This window comes from Athene cunicularia (assembly GCF_003259725.1).
Source record: "Athene cunicularia isolate RWA chromosome 12 unlocalized genomic scaffold, athCun1 chr12_part1, whole genome shotgun sequence".
Taxonomy (NCBI): domain Eukaryota; kingdom Metazoa; phylum Chordata; class Aves; order Strigiformes; family Strigidae; genus Athene; species Athene cunicularia.
The window spans coordinates 12733914-12757093 of NW_020799116.1; the positions used below are offsets into that span (position 1 = coordinate 12733914).

At 42.6% G+C, this 23180-nt stretch overlaps 1 protein-coding gene across 3 annotated transcripts in view; it reads left to right on the forward strand.

The window, feature by feature from the left end:
- The window catches only part of GRM7 (glutamate metabotropic receptor 7), a 206532-nt gene that overhangs the window by 127629 nt on the left and 55723 nt on the right, over positions 1–23180 (forward strand). For all 3 annotated transcript variants that reach the window (XM_026857425.1, XM_026857424.1, XM_026857426.1), the window contains exon 7: positions 8451–9386. In XM_026857425.1, the coding sequence (XP_026713226.1) occupies positions 8451–9386 (936 nt within the window). The remainder of the gene's footprint in view (positions 1–8450; positions 9387–23180) is intronic.

The window sequence follows — 23180 nt, forward strand, 5'->3', positions numbered from 1 at the left end:
ATCAGTAGCTGAACTTAAAAGAGATTATTATTTTTCATTATCCCTGCACCACATTAGTTAGCATTTTTTAGGATAAATTCTCCCTCGTATCTGTGTCCCTTGAGTAACCTGCTGGTGATTTCAAGGTGATCTGTAGTATAATTAAACACTGATGCCTCATTTCGCACTAAGGAGAAGCTCCAGTGGGAATCAGGGGGAGTGTCACTGATTAAGGCATTCCAGTCTGGCCCCACAGTGAGCTGTCACTTCCTCCTATGAAGCTGAAATCTGATGTGTAAATACCCCCTTAATGCCATGCAATAGCCTTTGCTTTGCTCCTCCCCCCAACAATGGATGCCTTTAGAGCACCCTTCAAAAAAAGCAAAAATATCAGGTAATTTATGCTACACAGGTTTGCACTGTGCTAGGTTATAGGAAGAATTGAAAGAAAAGGCGTGAAGACCAAACATTCCCCTAAAACTGTCGTTGGTTGAGGGGAAAAAAGCAACTGCAGCAGAATGAACAGTAATAGACAGCAAGGGCTGGTTCTATTAATTTTCAAATGAATACATGATATTCTGAATTTAAGCCCAGCATGTAAGAATGGCAGTGTTGCTCCCCATGGAGGAGATGTTATTTTCTGCATGTAAAATATTAAGAGCACTATGAGCTTAGTCTATTTTGTGAAATATGGAAGATGACTATTAGTCTGGATTCTCTTTTGACAATGAGAGGTGCTGGGCGTGAAATGCTGGGCACAGCACAAAGGGCAGCAGCACAAACCCCTGAACGCTCTGTCGTTGGGTCCTTGGCTTGGGGCTGATGACGGATCCTCTAATTCTAAGCCACTTAAGGATGAAAAATTTTCTTGGATTCCCTCTGCTTTCAGAAGATAGATTTGCTCTAACCTATGAGTTTAAACAGATAAGGATTGTGTATTATAAATGCACGTTTGGAAGTAGATGGTCTTTTTTAATTAAAAAAAACTATGCAGGGGATGTAGGATGAATAGTGAAGATGCATGGTCCATCCCCTTCCATTAGTGAGAAGACAACATGAAGCTGTAGTCAGATGTAAAAGCATTAAAATAATTAATTTTCAGTTTTATTGTGTGTCAATAGAAATGTATGATAATAAGCATTTTTGCAAACATTGTAGATTAAGCATTTTCCCCTACATCGCTGTTGCGCTAAAAATGTCCCTGGTTTAATGTAGAACAAATAGCCTTTGGATCTCATTAAAGATTCTATTACAAGTGCTCGGTGTAACCTGCTTCTGGTGTCCTTAAAGCAGGTAAGATTGGTAGAAAGTGATGACAAATATTAAATGAAAGAAAAAGTAACATCAGGAAAGGGAAGAGAAAAATAAATGAGGCTTACATGTAGGTTAAGAACTGCTTATTATGAGATCACCAAAAAGGAATTGCAGAAGTGATGCTGAAATTTAAATCATAATTAATTTAATTTGTTGAATAAAATGTAATGCAGATACTATGCAGAGTTCTATACCTGTACCCGAATACCAACTGGCCTTTACTCTAGGTGGCAAGAACCGGTGCCAGGGGAATTTTTATCCATGACAGGTAACACGCGGCTGAACGTTCAAGTGTGAGAAGAGTGGGGTGGGAGGGAGCCTCTCCCCAGTGCACCTGCAGGTATTAAAGGTGTTAAATGAAATTAGAGTTTTCTTACTAGAGAAAAATACAGGTAGACGACTGATCTCCAGTCTTTCCTTTTAAGCCTCCGCCAGTTACCCAGTGAAAAACTGGTGCGTCAGCCCCGAAGGCACTAGGATGCGAACCCAGCACCCCCAGGCAGGTCTGATGGCATGCCCGCATCCCCCAGCGCTGCCCGGGGTACCGGGCTTCCCCCTGCCGAGCTGCCCCGCACTCCTTGCACAGCAGTAACGTGGGAGCCAGGCCCGTGTCTTCCAAAAGCTTTAAGGAAAGCTGTTTTCCACGTGTCACACAGCCCATGCTGGGGCTTCCCAGGAGCTGTCACAGCATTAATGAGAGGAAGAAACTGGAACTGTGGGGTTCCTGGGTGAGACCGATCCTGGGGCATTTTGCTCATTAATAGGTGTCTGAATCAGCAGGTCTGGCACTATGGGAATGTTGTCATGATTTCTTGACAATGTTTCTGATTTGTGCTGATAATGAAAAACTGTAGGGTTTTTGGCTTTGTGAAGGGGTAAGTTTTCATCACCTCCAATTAGAAAGTTGTGATTTGCTTGTCCTTTGTGCGTTTATGGACAGGACACCGTTCCTGCAACAGAAACAAGAAGGGCAGCAGTAGGTGAAACCAGTAGGGGAAAAAAAAAAAAAAAAAAGGACATTTAACTTCTGCTTATAAGGAAGATAGATTGCAGTGGTTTAAGATAATTAATGCAGCAGAACAGGAAAACTTGGGAGATTTTTGCTTTTCCTCTGAAGTAGCTTTCTTTTGAAGTGTCCCAAGACACCTACAGACACTTGCTAACACAAACTGCGCGGTCTCTGGCCTCAGGAGGGAGGCTGGGCTCATGCTCTGTCTCACTGATGAAGTGTTCCCGTGGAACAGCACATCGAGGGGGGGGGGAGCGAAGATGGGGGGAAGAAAGCTGTCCCGAGGCAGGGGTGAGCCGCAGAGCTCCAGACCAGGTTTCAGATGCTCTGTAGGCAGCAGGGATGCCCGGGCTCTGCACCCCCATCCCAGCAGAGTTGCTCCTACGGCAGCTGGGGATCAAGTTTAGACACTGTTACCTCTGGGGTTTGGGGGCTGCTGGTTAACGTGTCCTACTTGTGCCCTGCGCAGATGTTAAAAGCTGCTTTGAAGTAGCTGGATTTTGACTTTGATTTAAACCAAGAAAACAGGAGAAAAATGAAGAGGCAGGACCCGAGCTCAGTCTTTACGTCATTTTGGGGTGCCAGCGTGTAACTGGGCTGGTGTAACTGAGAGGATCCTCTTAACCCAGGCTGGGAGGATGACTCCCAAGCCGAGTCCTGCGGAGGGGCTGTGGTGGGACCGCGGTGATGGTCCCCGCAGGGAGGGGATGCACCGGCTTCCCGGAGCTGGTGCCCTGCCGCTGCCAACACAGTCATTCTGTTTAAACAGCAGTTTTATAGTTTCTGGGGATTTTTTTGAGCTATTCTGGAAATGCATTAAGCCTGCACAGCTTAGAATGTGGTGATTTATACATCACAAGCAAAAACTATTGGGATTTTTTTCCTCCGTCACTTTGCAAGCTCCACGCTCATTTCAAGGCTTTTCTGTCAGTCTCCTGCAGGCAGTAAAATTAAAATCCGTTACAGTGTGAGGTGAAACACCTTATTTGGAGTGTCTGGGCAAGTCATTGAAGTAGCTTTTGCATCCTTCACTGGTAGTTTGGTTTATCATTGCTGTTATCTATTTAAGGGATTTTAGTTGATATTTTGCAGAAGGCTCTGTTGACTGTGTGTTATTGACACATTCTTAGCTTAAAACCATTATCATGTTAAAGCCCTGGATTTAGAAACTAATTACAAGACATTAATAGCTAAGCCCTAAGAGCTAAGTCATGCAAATATTGCTATCTGTAAAGTTGAATATACAAAAACTGTTTGAACTGCTGACTTAGTAACTGGAGTCTGAAAGCAATCTGTAAGGTGGCAATAAATCTGAGCACATTCCTCCACAATTGTTTTCTAATGTGTCTGTGAAATTAATGGCACAGTTGTTATGAAAGTTGTATCGGGGAACATGGCTATTTTTTTCCCCGAGTAGGTTAATTATCACTAATGTAATTATTTTTGTACTGATTTTTATTTTAATCAAACATTGCATGAAACCATTTAGTTCAGAACAACTAGCTTATTACAGAAACGTTTGTGGTGGTGAGAAAGGAAGCAGCAATGTTTAAATTATACACATATATTGAGTTACTTTATTCATTAAAATGAACAATTATGTTAGGCCTTATGAGACAGACTAAGCATTTCTTGTTAATGTTTGTTCTGTAGTGAACATAATGAGAATTTATATTGGGAGTGGAACCCATCCCTCTAGCTCAAGGCATCTATGAACTGTGTGATATGTATGAGTTGAGAGAGCCTGGGGGAAAAAACGAGAGTTAACCCCTAGCTAAGACAGATGCTACATTGCCCTGTGGTTGTGGGGAAGGCACTGGATCTGGGAGGGGGGCGCTTTTTTTTTTTCTTTTTTGTGGTCTTGTTTGTTTATTCGCTTTTGGGTTTGGGGTTTTTTCCTCTGTACTATGGTGGCAGGGCAAGACACAGTGCCCTGCTGTAACATAGCAGCTCTACTGGATCCAAGTACAATGAAACACAGCCAGTTTTGAAGTTCTTTTTTTCATCAGTTGTTTTGAGTGTCCTACAGTGAACCAGTTGGGGGGTGGGGGATTCCCATTTATCAGATCAAATCATCAGTGGATGAACTATAATAGCATCAGTCTGCACATTGGACTGTTGAAAGTGTGCCAGTTAAGAAGATGGTAAGTGGATGGGTAGATACGTGATTTTTGATGACATGCAACATGTGTCTACAGCATCGAGTGCAGTCTAGGTTTCGCATCCTTCCAAAATCTATTGTAACAGAGGAGCCCTTTGTCCCCCTCAGTACTGACTTGGTCAAGTGCTAAGTCCAGATGCAAAATTGTTGGATAGGTGTGGGTACATCTGACTACATCTGTAAGCAGTATCGGTTTGGGAAAAATAAGTTCCCTAATACTCTGTGTGCTATCTCTATATATGACTTCAATGGAAGGTTCTACATTTTTTTTAAAAAGCAGAGATTTTATTAATTGCAGGAATACTCTGTCATGATTTATGAAATTGTTTACTTACTGCTTTCTAGATGATGATTAGCATTTTCAGATAATCACTTTTTGATTATGGGATAAGAGTTTGTTATGTTTGCTTATAGAAATGTCGGATTTGTAAGTATATAGCACTTCTCCATGGATCTTAGAGGTTTTTATAGGTCTTTGTTATAAATATAATTGACAGTACCTCCAGCTTAGAGGTGGGGAATGGAAGTAAAAAATACATTAAGTGCCTTGACCATCTTGATCAAACTGGCCTGGGGGCAGGGTCAGCAAAAAAGCATGAACCTCCTGAGTGCTGGATCTGCCATTGCTCTAGTTAATCTTGTCATCTCTGTTTTTAATAGGTATGGTTTAGTTTTGAATCCTGGCAGGTAAGGTTCATTGCACATTGAAACAACGGTCTTGGAAATCATTACCCTCACAGTGATTTTTCTTCTGTCGCATCTCTCCTTTAAAAATAGGAAGTAATGTGCAAGAAGTTTAGACTTGCCATGGCAGCCTGTAGCTCTGTTTTCTCTGGTTTGCATCCCCGAACGCTGCTCAGACGTTCCCACTGCCCGTTCGCCATCCGCGAGAGCTCGGGCAGGAGGCGGCAGTGGGCTGCGCCGTGGCCACGTCCCACAGACACATTAAGACAGAAGCGACCAAACCAGCCCTGCGGCTCCTGCTCCTGAATGAAATGCTCCACTATTCTGTTTTTGTTGAAGGCCCTCTTACTGTAGTTGTGGACAAAAGTTATCCTTGCTGTTTTATCAGGATTTTATGATCCTAGTCCTGAAACTGAATTTAGGAAGATCTCTAAGAGGTTTCCAGTCCATAGCAACTAAAAATACTGGGGAAAAGATATTGAATAGAAGCAGGTTTAGATTTAACTAAATTCAAGAAATGTCTGAATATAGCAATTACTTACCACAATAGAAGTCTTGTTTAGATTCAGGTTTTCAAAAGCAAAATCATTTCAAGGAAACTACAGTAAAAGCTGGAAGAAGGAAGGAGGGGGAAAAAGGGGATGGAAAAAAAAAGTGCATCAGGAACAATTACTCAATCCTAAAGCAGCCAAATACATGGGTGAACATTTTATTGCTTTTGTTTGCATTTCTGAAGGAGTTAAGAAACAATAATTTATTTCAAATACAATTTTTTTTCAAAAATACTCTTTTCCGTGTGGGGAGAGTGTTTCTCGTTTGACTCAGATTCTCATCTCCCAGTGCCAGGCTCCAGTGCCAGGTGGTTTACCTGACAGGCAGTTTTCATCATTAATTTTCTTGCCAGAAGCAGCAGAGCGCTGCAAATCTTTCTAAGGCCAGTGATACACAGTTATCATGGTGTCATCCCAGGAGACCAGAAAAGGGACTTTCCATAATTTTCTCTGATCTTCTATTTATCTCTTCAGAAACAGTATCTGCACAGAATAAAGTACCTTTAGGCTGTCCCAACTGCCCAGCAATGCCATGGAATACATTTGAGAATATGGAAATTCATCCTTTGTAGTCATAAGGGGAGGGTGGAGATATGATAACACATTAATAATTCTGTGGTTCTGTGAGATATTAGCCTGCAGAAAATTGGTGAAAATCCTTTCATCACTGCAGACTGGGTCAAAATCCATGCGGTTAGGATGCCTTTCCCATTTCATATCAACACATGCTGTAAAAAGGGCATCAAGTAACTTCTGTGTTTAATAGTTGTGATAGAAAATAGAGGCTCCGGACTAGATCGAAGTGTCTCACTTCCTAGCCGTGCAACCCAGGTAAGTTATGGTTACTCTGTCTCGGTCTACCTTTTAAAAGGGCAAGATACAAATCAGTGATTCAGCAGAGTAAAAGAAGAGGCAACTTGTCAGTCAGCTGGTTTTCTTAAGGAATTGTCATTAAATTTTTCACACCTGCTTTATGGGTCAGAAATCTCAGTCCTTTACTCACCATCTCCTTGGTTCTCCTCCTGGCTAACATCATTTGTCATGCCTCTGCAGCGAGTGACACGGACACTTGCCATCTTACTCCAGCTCCCTTGTGAGGGATGAGTACAACCTGGAAACTCAATTCCAGGTTTGTAAAGAACTTGTTAGTCTTTAATAATTGGATCAGTGATGGAGTTGGGCATAGAAATTAATTAATTGACTGACTCCTTGTAAGAGCCTCCAGTAAGACCAAACTACCATCTACCAGTGCAATTAAATGAGTCTTGGTATTCTTCATCATCAGTGCTCCTTTGGCTTCTGTAAGCTACATACCTTCAGCTCAGCACCATATGCAAGAAGAGCTTGTGGATATTTTTTTTTTTTCCCCAGAATAAATGGTGAACATTGAATGTTAATGAAGTTTCTCAAACAGTGGCAGAACTTTAGAATATCTGTTATTGAGGGATTATTTTTACAACATTCACAGCAGAGACTCTTGGTAGTATAGTACTTGAGCAGTGTGTGACTACAGGTTTGGATTATTTTTTCTTTTAATATATGAAATGAAGATGATACAGGATCTATTTTGAATTAAATTAGGAAAGTGCAACTTAATCCTTCAATTTAAGACTTGCAAACCCCAATCTTCCTGTATACATTAATAGTCAAGACAGCTGATTCAAGAAACTCAGCTTTGAAATTTTTATTTGTAGGGAAAATAGCAGAGATTGTAAGCATTTAAGTAACCTAACAAAAGCTGAAATTTTGTTTTTAGTAACAGTTATTCACATCTATGCCAGGAGATCAGGTTTTATATTTGGAAAAGCCATGTGTACAAACACACAGAGCAGATATTGGAGCCACTGAAATTTTGCTGGTGCAGTGAATTGGTGCTGGGAATGTCAGGACCTTCCCAGTGGTTCCAGTCCAGACTATTTCAGGCAGCTCCAAAGCTAAACCTCCCTTGTTCTTGGAACCTGGTGAGTAGCTTTAGTCTGGAATATTTTGAAATGATTTGTGAGTCTAATTTGCTGCAGTACTTGGGATCTTTTGTGTGCATATTTTGGAGTTTAGGGTTATTAACACTGCAGAACAAGTGAGGCTCTCCATTTATTTAATATAATAATTTATAATTTGCATTCCCAGAAGCACGTATGGTATTTCAAAGCGTAATGTGACTTTGAAATTAAATACTATCTGATTATTGCATTTTTCATTTTCTTTGTCCTTCATATTTCTTACATGGCTCATATTGCAGATCTTGCCACGTGCTCACTGATTCCATGCCCTATATAAGACACATTTCCACCTGATTTTAAATGTTAACCTGGTCAGTAATAGTTCCAAGAAGGAAGATCTCTTGTTCTGGTCTTGATAAGAAGCCCCAAGCTCTAGATTCATGGAAAGCAGTTTTGTGAATGTAACTCCTGCCTTTCCTCAGACCATTGCAGTGTTCTTACTAATTTTCATGAAACAAGTGGTTTACGCTCTGTTGTTTTATCTGATGTTGTGTGTCATTCCACCAGAATTAACTACTAATAAAAATGAAAAATGAAGGCAATAAATACAGTCATGTATTAGAGTCTTATGCAAAGACACTAGCATGTATGGTTCCTGGTGCTTTTCCAGGAGTCTGCCACATATAAAGTTTATCCATTTCATTTTTCCTGTTGCAGGTTCCCCCTTGGTCCTCCCCCTTTCTGTTCCCACCCTGGTTGTCTGACAGTAATGTCTAAATAACCAGCCTCTTTCTATTTCACATGTCTTGTAGATCGATGAAATGCAGTGGGGTAAAGGAGTGCGTGAAGTCCCGTCCTCGGTCTGCAGCCTGCCTTGCAAGCCAGGCGAGAGGAAGAAGATGGTGAAGGGGATGCCGTGCTGCTGGCACTGCGAGCTCTGCGATGGCTACCAGTACCAGGCTGACGAGGTGACTTGCCTGCTCTGCTCCTACAACGAGCGGCCCAACGAGAACCGAACGGGCTGCCGTTCGATACCCATCGTCAAACTGGAGTGGCACTCACCCTGGGCTGTGATACCTGTCTTCTTGGCTATGCTGGGAATTATTGCCACCATTTTTGTCATGGCAACGTTCATCAGATATAACGACACTCCAATTGTCCGGGCTTCTGGGAGGGAACTCAGCTACGTCCTGTTAACAGGGATATTTCTGTGCTACATAATCACGTTTCTGATGATCGCCAAACCAAATGTTGCAGTGTGCTCCTTCCGGCGTATCTTCTTGGGCCTGGGGATGTGCATCAGCTATGCAGCCCTGTTAACTAAAACAAACCGCATCTACCGCATATTTGAACAGGGCAAAAAGTCAGTGACTGCACCTAGGCTTATAAGCCCCACATCACAGCTGGCGATCACATCGAGTTTGATATCTGTTCAGCTTTTAGGTGTCTTTATTTGGTTTGCAGTTGACCCACCCAACATAATCATAGATTACGATGAGCAGAAAACTATGAACCCTGATCAAGCCAGAGGCGTTCTCAAATGTGATATTACGGATCTACAAATCATTTGTTCCTTGGGTTATAGCATTCTTCTAATGGTTACGTGTACTGTGTATGCCATCAAGACTCGGGGTGTCCCAGAGAATTTTAATGAAGCTAAACCCATTGGATTCACTATGTACACTACCTGTATAGTATGGCTTGCCTTCATTCCAATATTTTTTGGCACTGCCCAGTCAGCCGAAAAGGTAGGTGGGAACGAACAGACATGCATCATCTGATGTATCAGGATTCATTGCAGTTATAAACTACGTACTGATGTTCAGCTTTACACAGATTTCAAAATGAGCTATCCAGTTAGCTCATTACTGAGACATGTGCAATACATAGTGCTGTTTTCCTTCCCCATTTAGCTGGTGGGCTATTCATTTGATAAACTGGCAAATGATCAATAGCAATCATATCAGCCATTAGTTTTATTGTTGCATCCATTTCGATTGTATCTTTTCGGTAGGGTAAGTGGGAATTAGCTGTCATATTGTCTAGAAAGAGGCATCTCTCAACTAAATCATTTTGCATACAAGATGTAAGCAAAAAAACCCGTCAAAAAACAGTCAGCTAGACTCCTGTGCTTCTGGAGTTCAGCACCGAGGGCAGTGTGTGGTCTGATGAGTGCTCTGCTTCACAAATAGCAGCCTTAGGGCACATTTACAGTGCAAGGTAAATTGTCCTGAGCTCCAGCTCTGAGACTGGACTGACACTGCATTCTCCATGGGTTATTTTTAAACTAGCCCAAGTAGAATTACCCTATAGCTCATGGCAAGGGTATAACCAGAGTTCTGGAGTGAATGCCAGGATGCTTCTCTTCATAAGTGAGGTCCATGTAAGCCCGTGGAGTTCGTTCACCAAAAGGCAGTCCAAAATGTTACACTTATGTGACTTAAGAAAAAGCATCCAAACATGAAGATCTAATTAATCCATTAGCTGGATTGATGGAAAAATGAATTATTGCAAAGTGCCATCAGACTCAATTAAAAGATTCCCGTTGGCTTTGAGAGACTTCAGATGCTGCAGAGGAGTGTGCGGTGTGTCTGTCGCAGGGCTCAAGTGCACATCACCTCCACCCCATGCTCACAGCTGCTCATGCACCAGCAGCTTGGGGAAATATGCCCTGGCAATCAGAGCAGGCTTCTGTGTGAAGAGATGAAGAACTTGGTCAGCTTTGGGCTTTGCTGCCAACAGAAATCAGGTTTAAAGTGCTCTTTGTAAATATATCAAATCAGCTCTGCTGGGACCAGCAGTTAGCTGGGATCCCAACCCAGCGTGTTGCAGCTGACGCTGTGATGGTTTAGGTACAAGCATTAACAGCCTCTCCTCTGTCTCACACAAAAGAGCGAGGAGAAAGTCACTTCTTCTCATTGTATTTATTGCTGAGGATTTATTGGAGAAAGCAGGCTATAATAAACAGCCAGCGGACAATACAATTCCTTGTCCAAAACGTTGTTGGAAGGTCTATTAGCAAGAAAAAATCTGCAGATTTGCACTTAAAGTATTTAAAAAGGGAGAGAGAGCCTTGGTTGTTCTGTGTGTTTTGAGTAAAAAAGTATTCAAGAGTTGGAAAACGGATCTACTGTTACAATGCATAGGGCTGAATCAAGCTGTGACTAAGCATTGCAATGCCAACTACCCCGAGTCTCGGGCCCCTGTGACACCTTCCTGCTGCTGCCCAAGTGGCTTCAGGTTGTGCTCAGTGACAGAGATCTGGTTTTACTTCTCTCTCAGTCTTGTTTGGAGATAGCTGTAATTTCAGAGTGGTTTGGCAAGTACCTGCAAGCCTAGCATTTAGGGAGAAATTAGAATATCGGGCTGTCCTGAGCTGCTGTCAGACTGTTTTACCGTCTGCAGCCTTGACCCTATCTACTTCCCCGGCCTGGAGGAAACCACAACTGTGTCTCCTCACCTGTGGTATACTCCAGCTGAATCCAGGCATCACTAACCTCAAATGCTCTCCCACAGATACTGCATGGATTTAGTGGCATACTGTCAGTTATCCCAACTTACTGAAACCAACCTTCCCTGTGCAGCAAAGACCTTTGGCTTCTTGCTCCTTTTTTTTGGCCTTTATCTTCATTTAACATTTATTCTTTCACAGAATCATTTAGGTTGGAAAAGGCCTTGAAGACCATCTAGTCCAACCATTAACCTCACACTGACAGTTCCCAACTACACCAGATCCCTCAGCGCTATGTCAGTGCGAAACAAGACATGACACAACACAAGACTTGGGCAAGCTCACTGCTGTGGATAAAATTTTTGCATCTTTTAAATGAGTGACCAAATTTCAGATCCCAGCTAACATACCTCATTTTGCACCAGAGATATAATTTCCAAATTTGCAGTTGTTAAACTTACAGGTTATTGAAATAAAATTGCAGGAAGACAGTAGTATTGCTCGGGCAGGTCCATGCTTTGGCTACAAGTCTCTTCCATAGGAAGGTGCCTGCACCAGAGCTTTGTTCTTTGCAGTCAGAAGGTTGGTTGTCCAGAGATTTGTGTTGTTTTGGTCTCAGTTTGCCAGTGGAAGAGGGGATCATGCAGGAGGAAGCAGAGGCTCAGTTTTCAAGTATCATCTCCCCTCCACCATGGGCTTTACAGGCAGCCATTGCATCCCTGAAGGGAATTAAGAAGGTCTGCAACTCTTACAAATGCTTCAGAAACCTCTGCTCTCTCTTTCGGGGGAGAGATAAGAAACAGTGTAAGCGGCTTTAAACACAGCTGGGCCCATTGGTAGCTCTGGTGTGATGCAGGGAGTACAGCGCAGCTTTTGTGCTGCCTGCTCGGGAATGCTTTCGGTCTGCAGGTGACCAGGGTGAAGTGCTTTAAACGGTTGTCTGCAAAGATTTAACCAATGATAGAAAGACCCGGAAAATGTCAAAGGCTGCTGTCAGCTTTCAAAATCACTTAGAGGCAAAAGCTCTAGGTTTCCGTGTAGTCATAGAGCTGCATTACTCTGTACTTCTTTGAAAGCATAAGATTCTTGTACAAATTCATGCAGGACAGCAAAAGAGTTGATGATTAGCTTGATTTCGCACTGAGCACAGGAGAGGTTACTGGGCAAAGGAGATGGCCCTCCGCTTGGCTGTGCTCCAGCCCGGGGAAGGCCCCGTGCTGTGACGCAGAGCCGGTGGCACCGGCTGCTTCTGCTTGGTGCAGCCCCGCTGAGGGGACGCTGTGGACAGGGGACTTCCATATCAGCCGTCCCAGCCCAAGCTCCTCACCTGCTGCTGGGGCTTCTTGCGGTTCCTCGGATGGAAAGCCGCTAGGTTTTGTCCAACAAACCACCTGGTGTGGTCATACCTGTGCAATGGGCACACCTGTAACGTGCATGAATGTGTTTACATGCCGCCCCTCGAGAGGGGCTGCCCAGCTCCCCCAGCCCATGGCGCTGGCAGATGTTGGCCGCAGCACGTTGGAGCCCTGTGCTCTGCCAAATCCGAGGGCTGTACCTGTGGCCTGACTGCTGGGGTTTCTCTCCCTACACAGATATCGAGCTGCAGTTGCTTGGCTGCCTTGCTTTCTTTTCTGTCTCTCTTTTTTTTGAGTGAGGGTGAGGGGATTGTACTTTTTGGTGATTGCTAGTGATTTCCTGTCAGATATTTTCTCTGGAAAATATTGTGCTTAAGCTTAGCCACACAGGTCTTTGCTGAAATGGAAATTGCACCTGCTGAAAATCTCATGCAATGCAATATTTTAAACTGAAAAATGGTGTTATATACAATGTTGTGATTTCCATCATACGGATATATTTTATTTTATCAATAAATACAAGCATAATGTTGTTTGGTGGAAAGCATATTGAAAATACCTGCCTTGTTCAGTGTAGAAAATAACAACAACAACAACAAAAAGAACTAGAAGTATGCTACAAGTAATACATAAAAGGCAAATAATTCAAGTAATAGCATTTGCAGCAGACTGGAGCGAGGCGGTATGGTTTGAGGAAGGCCAGATATCAGAGTTTGTGCTACAGGATGGAGATAAAACATCAGGTGTACTGGAGGCGGCACATGGAAAAAACGGATTCCTGACCTTTTTACAGCTTGCATTTACTCAGCCACTTTCTGTGTCTACTATCTAAAAATTCAGAAAACACATGTGCAGTTATAATTTATAGGCTTAGTTTGGTAATGCAGCATGTCCTTTCCTAGTGGGCGTGAAATATCGTTGTCCTTACCACATTTTACCCTTCTTTGAGTTTCTTTGGCTTTGATGCAGCGGTCACATAGCCGTTGCTCCATACCTGGGAATCGCTGCTGTTGTCTAGATTTTGGGGGTTGTGTTTTGGGGTGGGTTTTTTTTGTGTGTTTTCCTATAGCCATTCATATATATTCTAAAATACTGAGGTAACCTTTGAGGACCAGGACACAGTACTGAGGGTTGGAATCATGCCATGTCTTTTGCTGAGAAAGAACCTGTAGCATGTATTTGGTAGAAAGCCACTAAACACAGAGAGGAGTCCCCATAGAGAAGAGGGAGTCACTTACTGTCCAACTCTGAGCAGCTCCTAATGATCAAAATGGTCATCAGCTGAAGGGTCAGTGGGTTTCTGGGGCTGTGGACAGGACGATATCCATCCTCACCGGCTGCCCAGCTCCTGCCTTGGGGATGCTCAGCGTGTTAACCTGAATATTTGGAGAGGACTGTAGGGATGAAACACTGCTTTTACACTCCTGGTGTAATTGTTTTTGACAACAAATCCATTTTAAATTCTCTGCAGATGTGTGGGTATCTTATCAGAAACAAAGTGGCCTCAAAGAGCTGTTAAACCAATTATAGGAGTCATAGCTCCACGGCAGAGTCAATATGAAGTGGCACTTGAAAAGAGCACAGATTGCTCTGTAAGGTCAGGCGAGGCACGGCTAAATCAATAAACCAAATTGAGTCAAAATTTTAGAGTACCGAAGTGAAAGGATGGGAAGGGATGCAGATGGTGTGGGAACCCTGTCACCCTGCCCCACACAGCCCTGCACTGGAGAGTAATTAGTCCCTGAAGCCCCTTGGCGGGTTGTTCGTCTGCTTTTCCTTTGATTATCCATTTCTGATTTTAATCCATTTCCAGAGACAAGGCACTGCAGTAGGAGATTACCGGGGCTGGTCAGGGCCAGCAGTTTGAGGCCAAGTCCTCGTGCCCCATCCCTGTGTGCGGGGATGCCATGTTCACTTCTGCCCTGGGAGGACTCTTCCCTGGCATCACACTCCTGCTTGAGCACTGGGAGATGCATCCGAGTTTCACAGAGTGATGGTTTAGGCCCTGCCGGGACCAGAGACCGCGTTGCCATTGTCCCTCCCCCACCCTCGGACCAAGTAGGGCACAAACCTTGGGGTTAGAATAAGGAGAAATTTAATACAACAGTGTAATAAACAATCTGAACAACAACAATAGCAATAATAACAACAGTAAACAGTAATAACAGTAAACAAGACAAAAGATATACAGAGAAATACCGCAGTGAACACATCCAGCCCGCTGCGCGTGCTCCCCGCGACCAAAGCCACAAAGGAAAGCTTCCTGCGCTGCCGCGCTGGACCTGACCTCAGCATGGTATGAATAACCCTCTGGAGATCCCTTCCTCCTGCTGGAGAAGCTTAACCCTATCCTAGCTGAACCAGGACACAGAGTCACATGTTTTTATTTCTTGCATTATTTTTATCATTTTTTCTTTACAGATACTGTAAAGATCAGCAGCATGGCAGAGCATGGGATATGCTCTAACACATCTTGGAAACAGCACTTCATAGGTAGCTGTAATAGTTTGCTTTGTTATTATTAGTCCCTCGTAATGTTAATATTTTTAAAATTTATACCATTGCTCATTTCCAGAGGCAATACTTTTATGGTTAAAGCAAAGTGAAGGAGAAAAAGCATCTGCAGTTAAATCATTGTGATATGTAGAGTTCTTAAAATACTAGTTTACTTTTCCAGCATGTAGAAGTCAATTTATTGTTAGGGAAAAAAACCACTTTTCAACACTTCTTATTACCATTTTTTTAACCTTTGTGGTGTAGCACAGTTGTATTTATGATTAAGTGAATAGTAAAAAACAGGCGGATAGCAGTGTGCTTTCCAGACCCCTGCATGGCACCTTCAGTCAGCACCTTCTGCAGCAACACAGAAACTCGCCTTCGCCGTTCTCCGACGGAGCCAACAGGCGGCAGCTCTGTCCATTAGGCTGTCTGTCTGTAAAGCTGTCTGTCCAGCAGTCTGTTCCTGGCCCTGGGTCCCTGCTCACCAGCACTTGGTGGCAAAGACTTGCAGCAGAGCCTCCTCACAGCCAGGTGGCAAAGCCTAAAGAAGCTGTAACCACCCCAGAGGGGCTTCATCCCTTCAACCCTCACCTTCTCCTGCTCTGCCAGAGAATCTCCTAGAAGGGTAGCGAAGATAAAAAGCACATCCCGAATTTAAAGTGAGCTTTTGGAAGTAATCTCTTCTTTTTTAAAAAAAAAAAAAAAAAAAATAAATAAAATTCTACAGGAAGAATGCAGTAGGAGACCATGGAAACATTGAATTTGGGTATATTGATGGTGGTGCACGGAGATTAGTAAAACAGGAGGAATTGCGGGTGGGTTTGTGTTAAATAAGCCTATGTTAGGGTGGGGTTTTTTCTTGCCGCTGTGTTCTCCCTTTCCTCTAACAATGTTTAGTTCTAATTATGAAGGAGTATGAGAGCACAAGCTATTTTCTTCTCCTGTGGTTATTTAGTATTATCATATATACATGCTGTTGCTTAAATTAAATTTCCTGAATCCCTAGAATATAATACTGAAAAATTAGATCACTTTAATGGCAAACCTGAACATCAATCTGCTTTATGTAAGCAGGCATGCCAGAATCCACTTGGATGCTTCTCTTGCCCAAACCCTGACACTGCTTCGTGTTACTGTACAAGTATGTTTGGCGTTTTACTCAGACTGATGGCATCACTGATCGGAGCGTACAGATGTACGGCGTCCTGGGCACGTGCCCTTCAGATTTGGGAGGAGGAAACTTGCCATTTGGAAACTTGCCAGAGCTCTAACCATTAGATTAAAAGAAACCCTTGTCTCCACAGGTTTGAAGTCTGTATCTGTTCTCTTTAACTATGTACAGATGTAGTTGTGTATGTTGAATATTCCCCTAAGATCTTATTTTCTCAAATTATGTCATTGAACTAATATAGAGGGATATGTCATCGTTATATTTTTATGTTTCACAGAGATTTTACTGCCTCGTAGCTGTGATTACTTTTATTTAGTAATTGCTAAGATTAAAATAATACATTTCTGGATATGTCTACAAGCTAGTAATAACTGTCAACATGCTCCTGAATATATTCTCCAAATGGGATTTTTTTCTTGAATTATTTTCAGGACTTTTTTTTAAATTATAATCACGACTCTGAGTGAGTGATGCTGGTTTCTCAGCCAGTGTGGTCTTCCTGGTTGGGAGCTGTATTCATCCTGGATGAAGAGAAATGAGAAAAAGTTGACCATACAGTCTTTCTCTTTCGTCAACTTTTTGCATAGAGATTGCATGCACCTTTGGTTGTAGGGATTTTTTTAATTGTAATACAACCTCTATGAAATTTGAAGTTCTTAATCTCATTTACTCTTCCACCTTCCTTCTCATTTCCCTATTTTTTTAACACCCTTTTTATTCAAATTAATAAACAGGGTAAGTCAGGTATATTTGGCAGCAACATTTTTACTTATTTTGTTGAATGTTACATAAATACTATAATTTGAAGGCACATGCAAAGTGAATTCTTATTCAGATTAAATAATGTCACATTAGGACAGTAGCACTTGAGTATATGTTCTATTTTTTGGTGAAACTAAGTTACCCTTCAATTCCCTGTAACACAAATACCGATTAACCAGGTAGGACACTCATTTATTTTTCTCCCCTGGGAAGGCTTGAGATGACAGTTGCTATAGCAACTCTACATATGTGTATTTTGGAGTTATGAGGATTTGAATGCAACATTTGTTGGAGTTTTATACTGTTGGATAGTGGAGAAAATCAGGCTTTGAGGCTCACAGGGAATGTGACTTTGAATCTACCATAATTTGGGCCTCATACAAGGACAGCTGTGAATTGTAGCTTTCGTTTAAAGAAGCATTCTAGTAATAGTACCTCCATAAAACTCATTAACCGCCAATATTCTTTCATTGATATGCTTTCAGTTCTTCCATCGCTTCATTGTCTTAGGGAGCGGCATGTTCAGATGCTGAAGTACTTAATTTTATCCAGCCTCAATGTTGTCTCCCTGAGAAAACCATGGAATGTAAGGATCTGACATTAGAGTTGTCCTGTAACAAGCCTGAACTGAAAAGCAGCTTCACTTAATTTCAGTTAAGGCCTCCGGGCTGGAGCTGTAAGGTCTGGAGATCCTCGAAGAACAGAGTATACATAAAGTCCGCTTTTGTGGAGTATTGTGCTATTCACAGTGAGTACATAGCATGTCATTTTAAATGAGGGAAAAACTAAGTGTTCTATGAAATCTAGAAATGAAATAGTGGGATTTTTTGGTTATAACCTTTATTACAAAAATGATCCTTGTGGCCTATATTTTTATCAGGAGAGGTAAGAGCACTACTGTAAAAGTATATAAATATCTTGTGAATACCTTTAAGTATCTATAGAGTTTCACAGTTAATTTCTATAGAACTAATCAAAAATCTTAAACCATGTCACTTCTTGGTGAAGTTTTCAAGAAGATATATTTTATTACCTTCTGCATTCATTTTGTCTTGCAATTGCAAAGGAATGCTTTCACTAGTCAAAAAATAGCGCAAAAGGCTTGTAACATGTTACTGCTACTAATGATTTAACACTAAAATAGAAAGTCAGTATTTATATACATATCACTGAAGCAGCATGTCCTACAGGAATTTTGAGTTCTGGAGTTGTTCTTTTGCCACAGGATTGCTTCTCTTGCCCTGGTGCTTCAGTGGGAGGTTTTTTCCCTAAACAAGCAGCCACTCAGACCCACTGCTTACTGAATCTAGCTTACTTTTGGCCTTTAGCAGCTGTTTTTTAAAACTCCTATGGGAGAGTACAGCTCTGGACAAATATAATATTGCTGATTGGATTGCTTCACGCTAATCTCTTCAGGGAGTAGATGGCCTCATCAGGAATACCTGCCCCATCTCCCTCTGATTAGTGGGCTGCTGTAAAAATATTTGGAAAAAGAAAGAAAAAAAAAAAAGAAAAAGAAAAAAAAAGTGAAGAACAATTCTAGTGGCCACCTGGACACCTGGGATTTCTGGAAATACCATACCCTGACACTTCAGCATAGCAGAGAGATGTGTGGTTATTTGTCACTTCTATTTGACATGATGGGAAATGGCTTAGGGCTCACAAAGAGAAAGCCAAATTAAAGCTTAGAAAAAGTTGTTAGATTGGTTGGTGCCAAAAAGGATGGGAGATTGATACTGCCAGTGCCCTGCTCTCCCTTCTGCGGTCGAGGCTGAGGGATGATTGACTGTTCACTCCTTGGTTTGGTGATCCAGAGGCTGCTGTGACATGATGTTGTACCTGCTCCTGTGGAGGACGAGCATGACTCTCATTAGCGGGAGATGGATCGGGTGAAGGCTGTTCGGCTCTGAGGTGGTGGAAGATAGATTTACTGCTTGATGGTGGTTGTATTTCTAAGAAAACTTGAAGCTGTTTTACTTTGTGGCAATGCAGGATGTGCCTGAGGCAATATCTCTAGAACAGACAGGCTGTTTTATAATTTCATTGCCTTGTCTCAAGCTTTAAATGTACCTTCCTGCTTGCCACAGGAGAGTTGTGCATGGAAAGCGAAGAGAGTGGGTTTGTCCTTCTGCGCGGCTCCCCATGCCCAGATGAGTCAGCCTGTCCTGCAGTGCAGGAGAAGGTGCTGGTCCCTGCAGGGCCAACCCCTGGCCAGCTGTCCGTGTGGGTGTGCTGAGGGGGTACTGGGCTCTGTCGGGGTCAAGATGTGGGGGGCAGATGGGGGACCCCAGTTTCTCAGCTGTGCAGACTCCCAAGTGCCCTCCTGCAAAACAGTCAGCAGCTCTGTGTTGCACTCAACGCAATCCCCCACCATGACTGAGAGCTGTCTTCCATTGGGCTTTCTCTAGCAATTAGAGGTGGATGTAAAACTGTCTCCTCCTTGCCCGTGGCGCAGATTTCTCCTGGGCAGTGGGCTAGAGGTGCTGCGTGCGAGTCTTGTGGCGATCACTTGGCTTGCTGCCATCGTGGGGCTCTCGTGTCCATCAGGGCTGGGAGCACGCAGAGCTGCTCTGCTGCAAGCTCAGCCCGGGGAACGGTGCCTCTTTCTGCTCAGAGTATGCAAGCAATGCCATGAGGTGTTGCAAAGCGAAGCTGCGTAGCTGGGGTCTTCGCAGAAAGCAACATAAAAAAAAAAAAAAAAAGAGGAGTGATTGTGTAAGAAACGGAACCTGGCTCTGGGACACCCAAACGCATTTCCATGGAGGGAGCTGCATTTCTGTACACCGGATTTGACACTCGCTATCGCAAAAGCACTTTGAGTCACTTTTGTAAAGCATTAAATATTTCCTGAAGTTTTGCTACTCTCCGAAGCGAGACTAAAATGGTATATTAGTATGTGTTGCCATGAAATTTCTTGTAATTGCATTTCTACACTGGGTAGAAAACAACGAATGGTAGGAAAATGTCTCTGTGTATTTAAATGTGTTTTAAAAGCTTTGATTTTCACTTATTTCTGGAACTATATAATCAATCTGGATTTTTATCCACCACTAATTTGTATAAGGTTCAGCCAGGAGTGTTTCAGAAATGAATACAATAATAACAGTAATAGTTCCTTGCATACAGAAGAAACCTAAAGCATTTTAAAGATGGATTTAGAAACTACATGGTAGAAGCATTGTATCAGCCAGTATGTAGCGATTATAGCAGCACTCAGAAATACAGTTTAAGGTGGGCAGGTGTGTGTAGTCCTCTGTGTGTTCTCAGGCTGTGCTCACCACTGGGGTATTCAGAGAGCCCTCCAGGATTGTGTTAACCACATTAATAATGGCAGCATCAGGTGGGGAAGATGGGGCGGTTCAAACTGGGCAGAAAATAACCACCCAGGATTTGGCCAGGATGTGGGAGCAGACACCCGTGCTCTTTGAAGAGGTGTCTCTAATGACTGGAAGAATGAAGATATTTGAGGGATAATTATATTACCTTCAGTGCTGCCTCATATTCCCAAGTCAGGCCTCTTCTGGAAGGGGGATTTCTTCCTGCGCTTGATCCCATCTGGGAGATCTCCCACTGAGCATCTGACTGCTCAGAACCTTCCAAGTTCATCCAAGCTGGTAAAAGGCTGTAGGACCGCTAAAACTGCAGGTCTAGGTTGTCTGTATTGCCAAGGCAGGTATTTAAAGCTAGGTAACAGCAAAAGTGCATACTCTGGGTGAAATAAGAGATGATTAGAGTAATTAGATCCTCCTCAGAAGACCATAAATTAATGGTGATTATGATTCTTGAAACAACAGAAGCATAAGGTACATCTAACATTGATCTGTTTTATCACATTTGCTGCATTGTAATGCTCCTTTAATGTTAATATGTACTTTTGTAGTAAAATCTAATTGAAAACACTGAGCAGGCAGAGCCCAAGGCCACAATCATGTTCCACATAATTACCTAAGGAGGAGGGTGTACATTTCCAATGAAGGGATGCCACCAACCGTTAGTCAGGTATAAGCAGTGCCATCCTTGTGTTCATGCTTATACAGTAATAGCCTTACAGGAATGTATAGGTGAAAGCTAAAAGATAATTAACAATCAATTCATTTTGTGAAATTTTCAATTATTGAAGCAGGTATCTTCATAATGGAGTGATAATACGACATTTAAATTTGTATGTGGCTGTCTCATAACAGAGATGTATTCATTTAAGCAGAAATTACTTTAAGTTAGCAACCCCGCGGTAGTTCTGCAGTCACCGAGGGACTCTTTGAAGCCTCCAAGCATGCTGCTTTGATGTCTGATGTAGAAAGGGAGGCATCTCCTCACTGTGATAATTCTAGCCTTTTCCATTCCATTCTGTGTTGAGAAGAGAGGCAAAATCTGATTCGGAAGATGGAAAAATAAATGGAACCCAGAAAGAAGTGTGCCTTATAGAGGGGAAAATACTCTCCCCCCCCAATCTGGAGATGGTCACCCCTGTCCCCTTCTGCCCAATGACAGTGCAACAGGGCTGCCAAATTCCCTGCTGTGCTCTGTGCTCTCCCTCTCTGGACCACTTAAGCAGAGCAGACCAAACGTGTAACTGAAAATACTATCCCCTTGAAGAGAAACTGCAGGTCTCTGAGAACGTGTCACAGCAGGGCATGCTGCTGCAGGTACCATCTTGGGGACAGAAAGGGGATGTTCTGGGGAAAAACCATAGATTAATAATTTTTCATTGGTGTTTGGCGAGAACCGTTCTTCCACACCACTGGTGCAGCCTAGAGCAGCCCAACTGCTGCACCAGTTCATGGGAGCGGGGAGTCAAAACCAGCTCCTCCTCCTCATCAGCCATCATGTATTTCAGCTTTGCTCCATTACCCAAGAGCCACAAGCTATGAACAGTCCCAGACTGCCTGGGACAGCTGGCTTGGGAAAATTTTACATGCCTTTTCACATCGCCTGTTCCGAGCCCAGTGGTAGCAGAGGCGTTTGCCTGTAACTCTCTGGGCCCACCGCCTCTGCTCAGCTTTGTTTGGTGGACAACTGTCGCTGTCCTGAGGACACATCTGAGCACTGAACTTACTTCAAAAAGATGCCCCGAGAAAGTGTGGAAGAAGGGTATCTTTTTGCTATGTGATTTCTAGTGCATATTTAACTGCCTCTGGCTAAAAAAGCAATGTAATTTTTAAAGAGAAGAACGTGTAGGTGTTTAATGCATAGTGTTGACATGTACTTTTTTGGTTCCTTATTTTTTCTTAGAAAATGTAGAACTGCCAGGAGAGTTTTACATCTGAAAAGCAATCTCTGCATAGGTCCTGTTAGTGTTACCTAACAGTTTTTATCTGCAGCATAAACTGACAACACCTCAATGTGAAATAATTGCGGTTCCATTGAGTCCAGAAGAATAATTACATTGTTGATGAAACTTTTCTCTTTGCTTGCATTTTGATATCTCTCCAGTGTCAAACTCACTTGAGCTGACAACATAATTTCTCCAGCAGAGCCATTGCATCGACCATAAAACTGCTGTGGGGTGTTAGTGGGGTTTGTTTTTATTTTTTCAAGCTTGCTGTATCTCTATGGTAGCAGCAGTAAAAACTCAGTCTTGCAAGACCCTGTTTCATGAATAGTGCTTCAGAATAGTCATGGGTACCTCAAAGTAGCTACATATATGAACAAGGGGTAACTGTAATTGCAAAACAGCTCTTCAAAGTTAGTTTACAAGGAAGTAATCATAAAATTATCTCATTTGCTCAGAACAGGGGAGGGCAAGTGTATTTGAATGTCTCTGCAGATAGTTTCAATTTGTGATAATGTATTTTAATGGTTATTTTGAATGTCCTGTGAAAGTGAGGCTTGAGATAAGTACATTACAAAGATGGTGTGGCTTCTCAGAGGTATTGATGTACTCCTACAACCCCCTGATTCTCTTCTAGCATGCAGTTTTGGGGAGAGTCCTGTTTCAGGGATTCAGTGGGGTAATTTGGGGCTGTATTGAGAGTTCATTCCCTGTGTTAACCTCTATAGGATTTTTCCACAACAGGTCGCCAGAGGATGCTGTGCTCTGCTAGGCCCGTGTGACGCGTAGCGTGGTTTGTTTTCTCCCACAGAAGACCTCCGTTCCCATTAATGCTCCTTTGTTTGAACGAGAGTTAATCATCTTTTCAGAAAAATCCTGTAGATCACAGCTAACATTGTAAGCCAAATGCTAGGAACTGAAGTAGCATTTTGTGAGAACAGATCATAACCAGTTTCCGAACCCCACGGGTATTGTAGAAACACAATAATGTTATTTTGAGTAAGAAATAATGGCTGCTGATTCTAAGCTCAT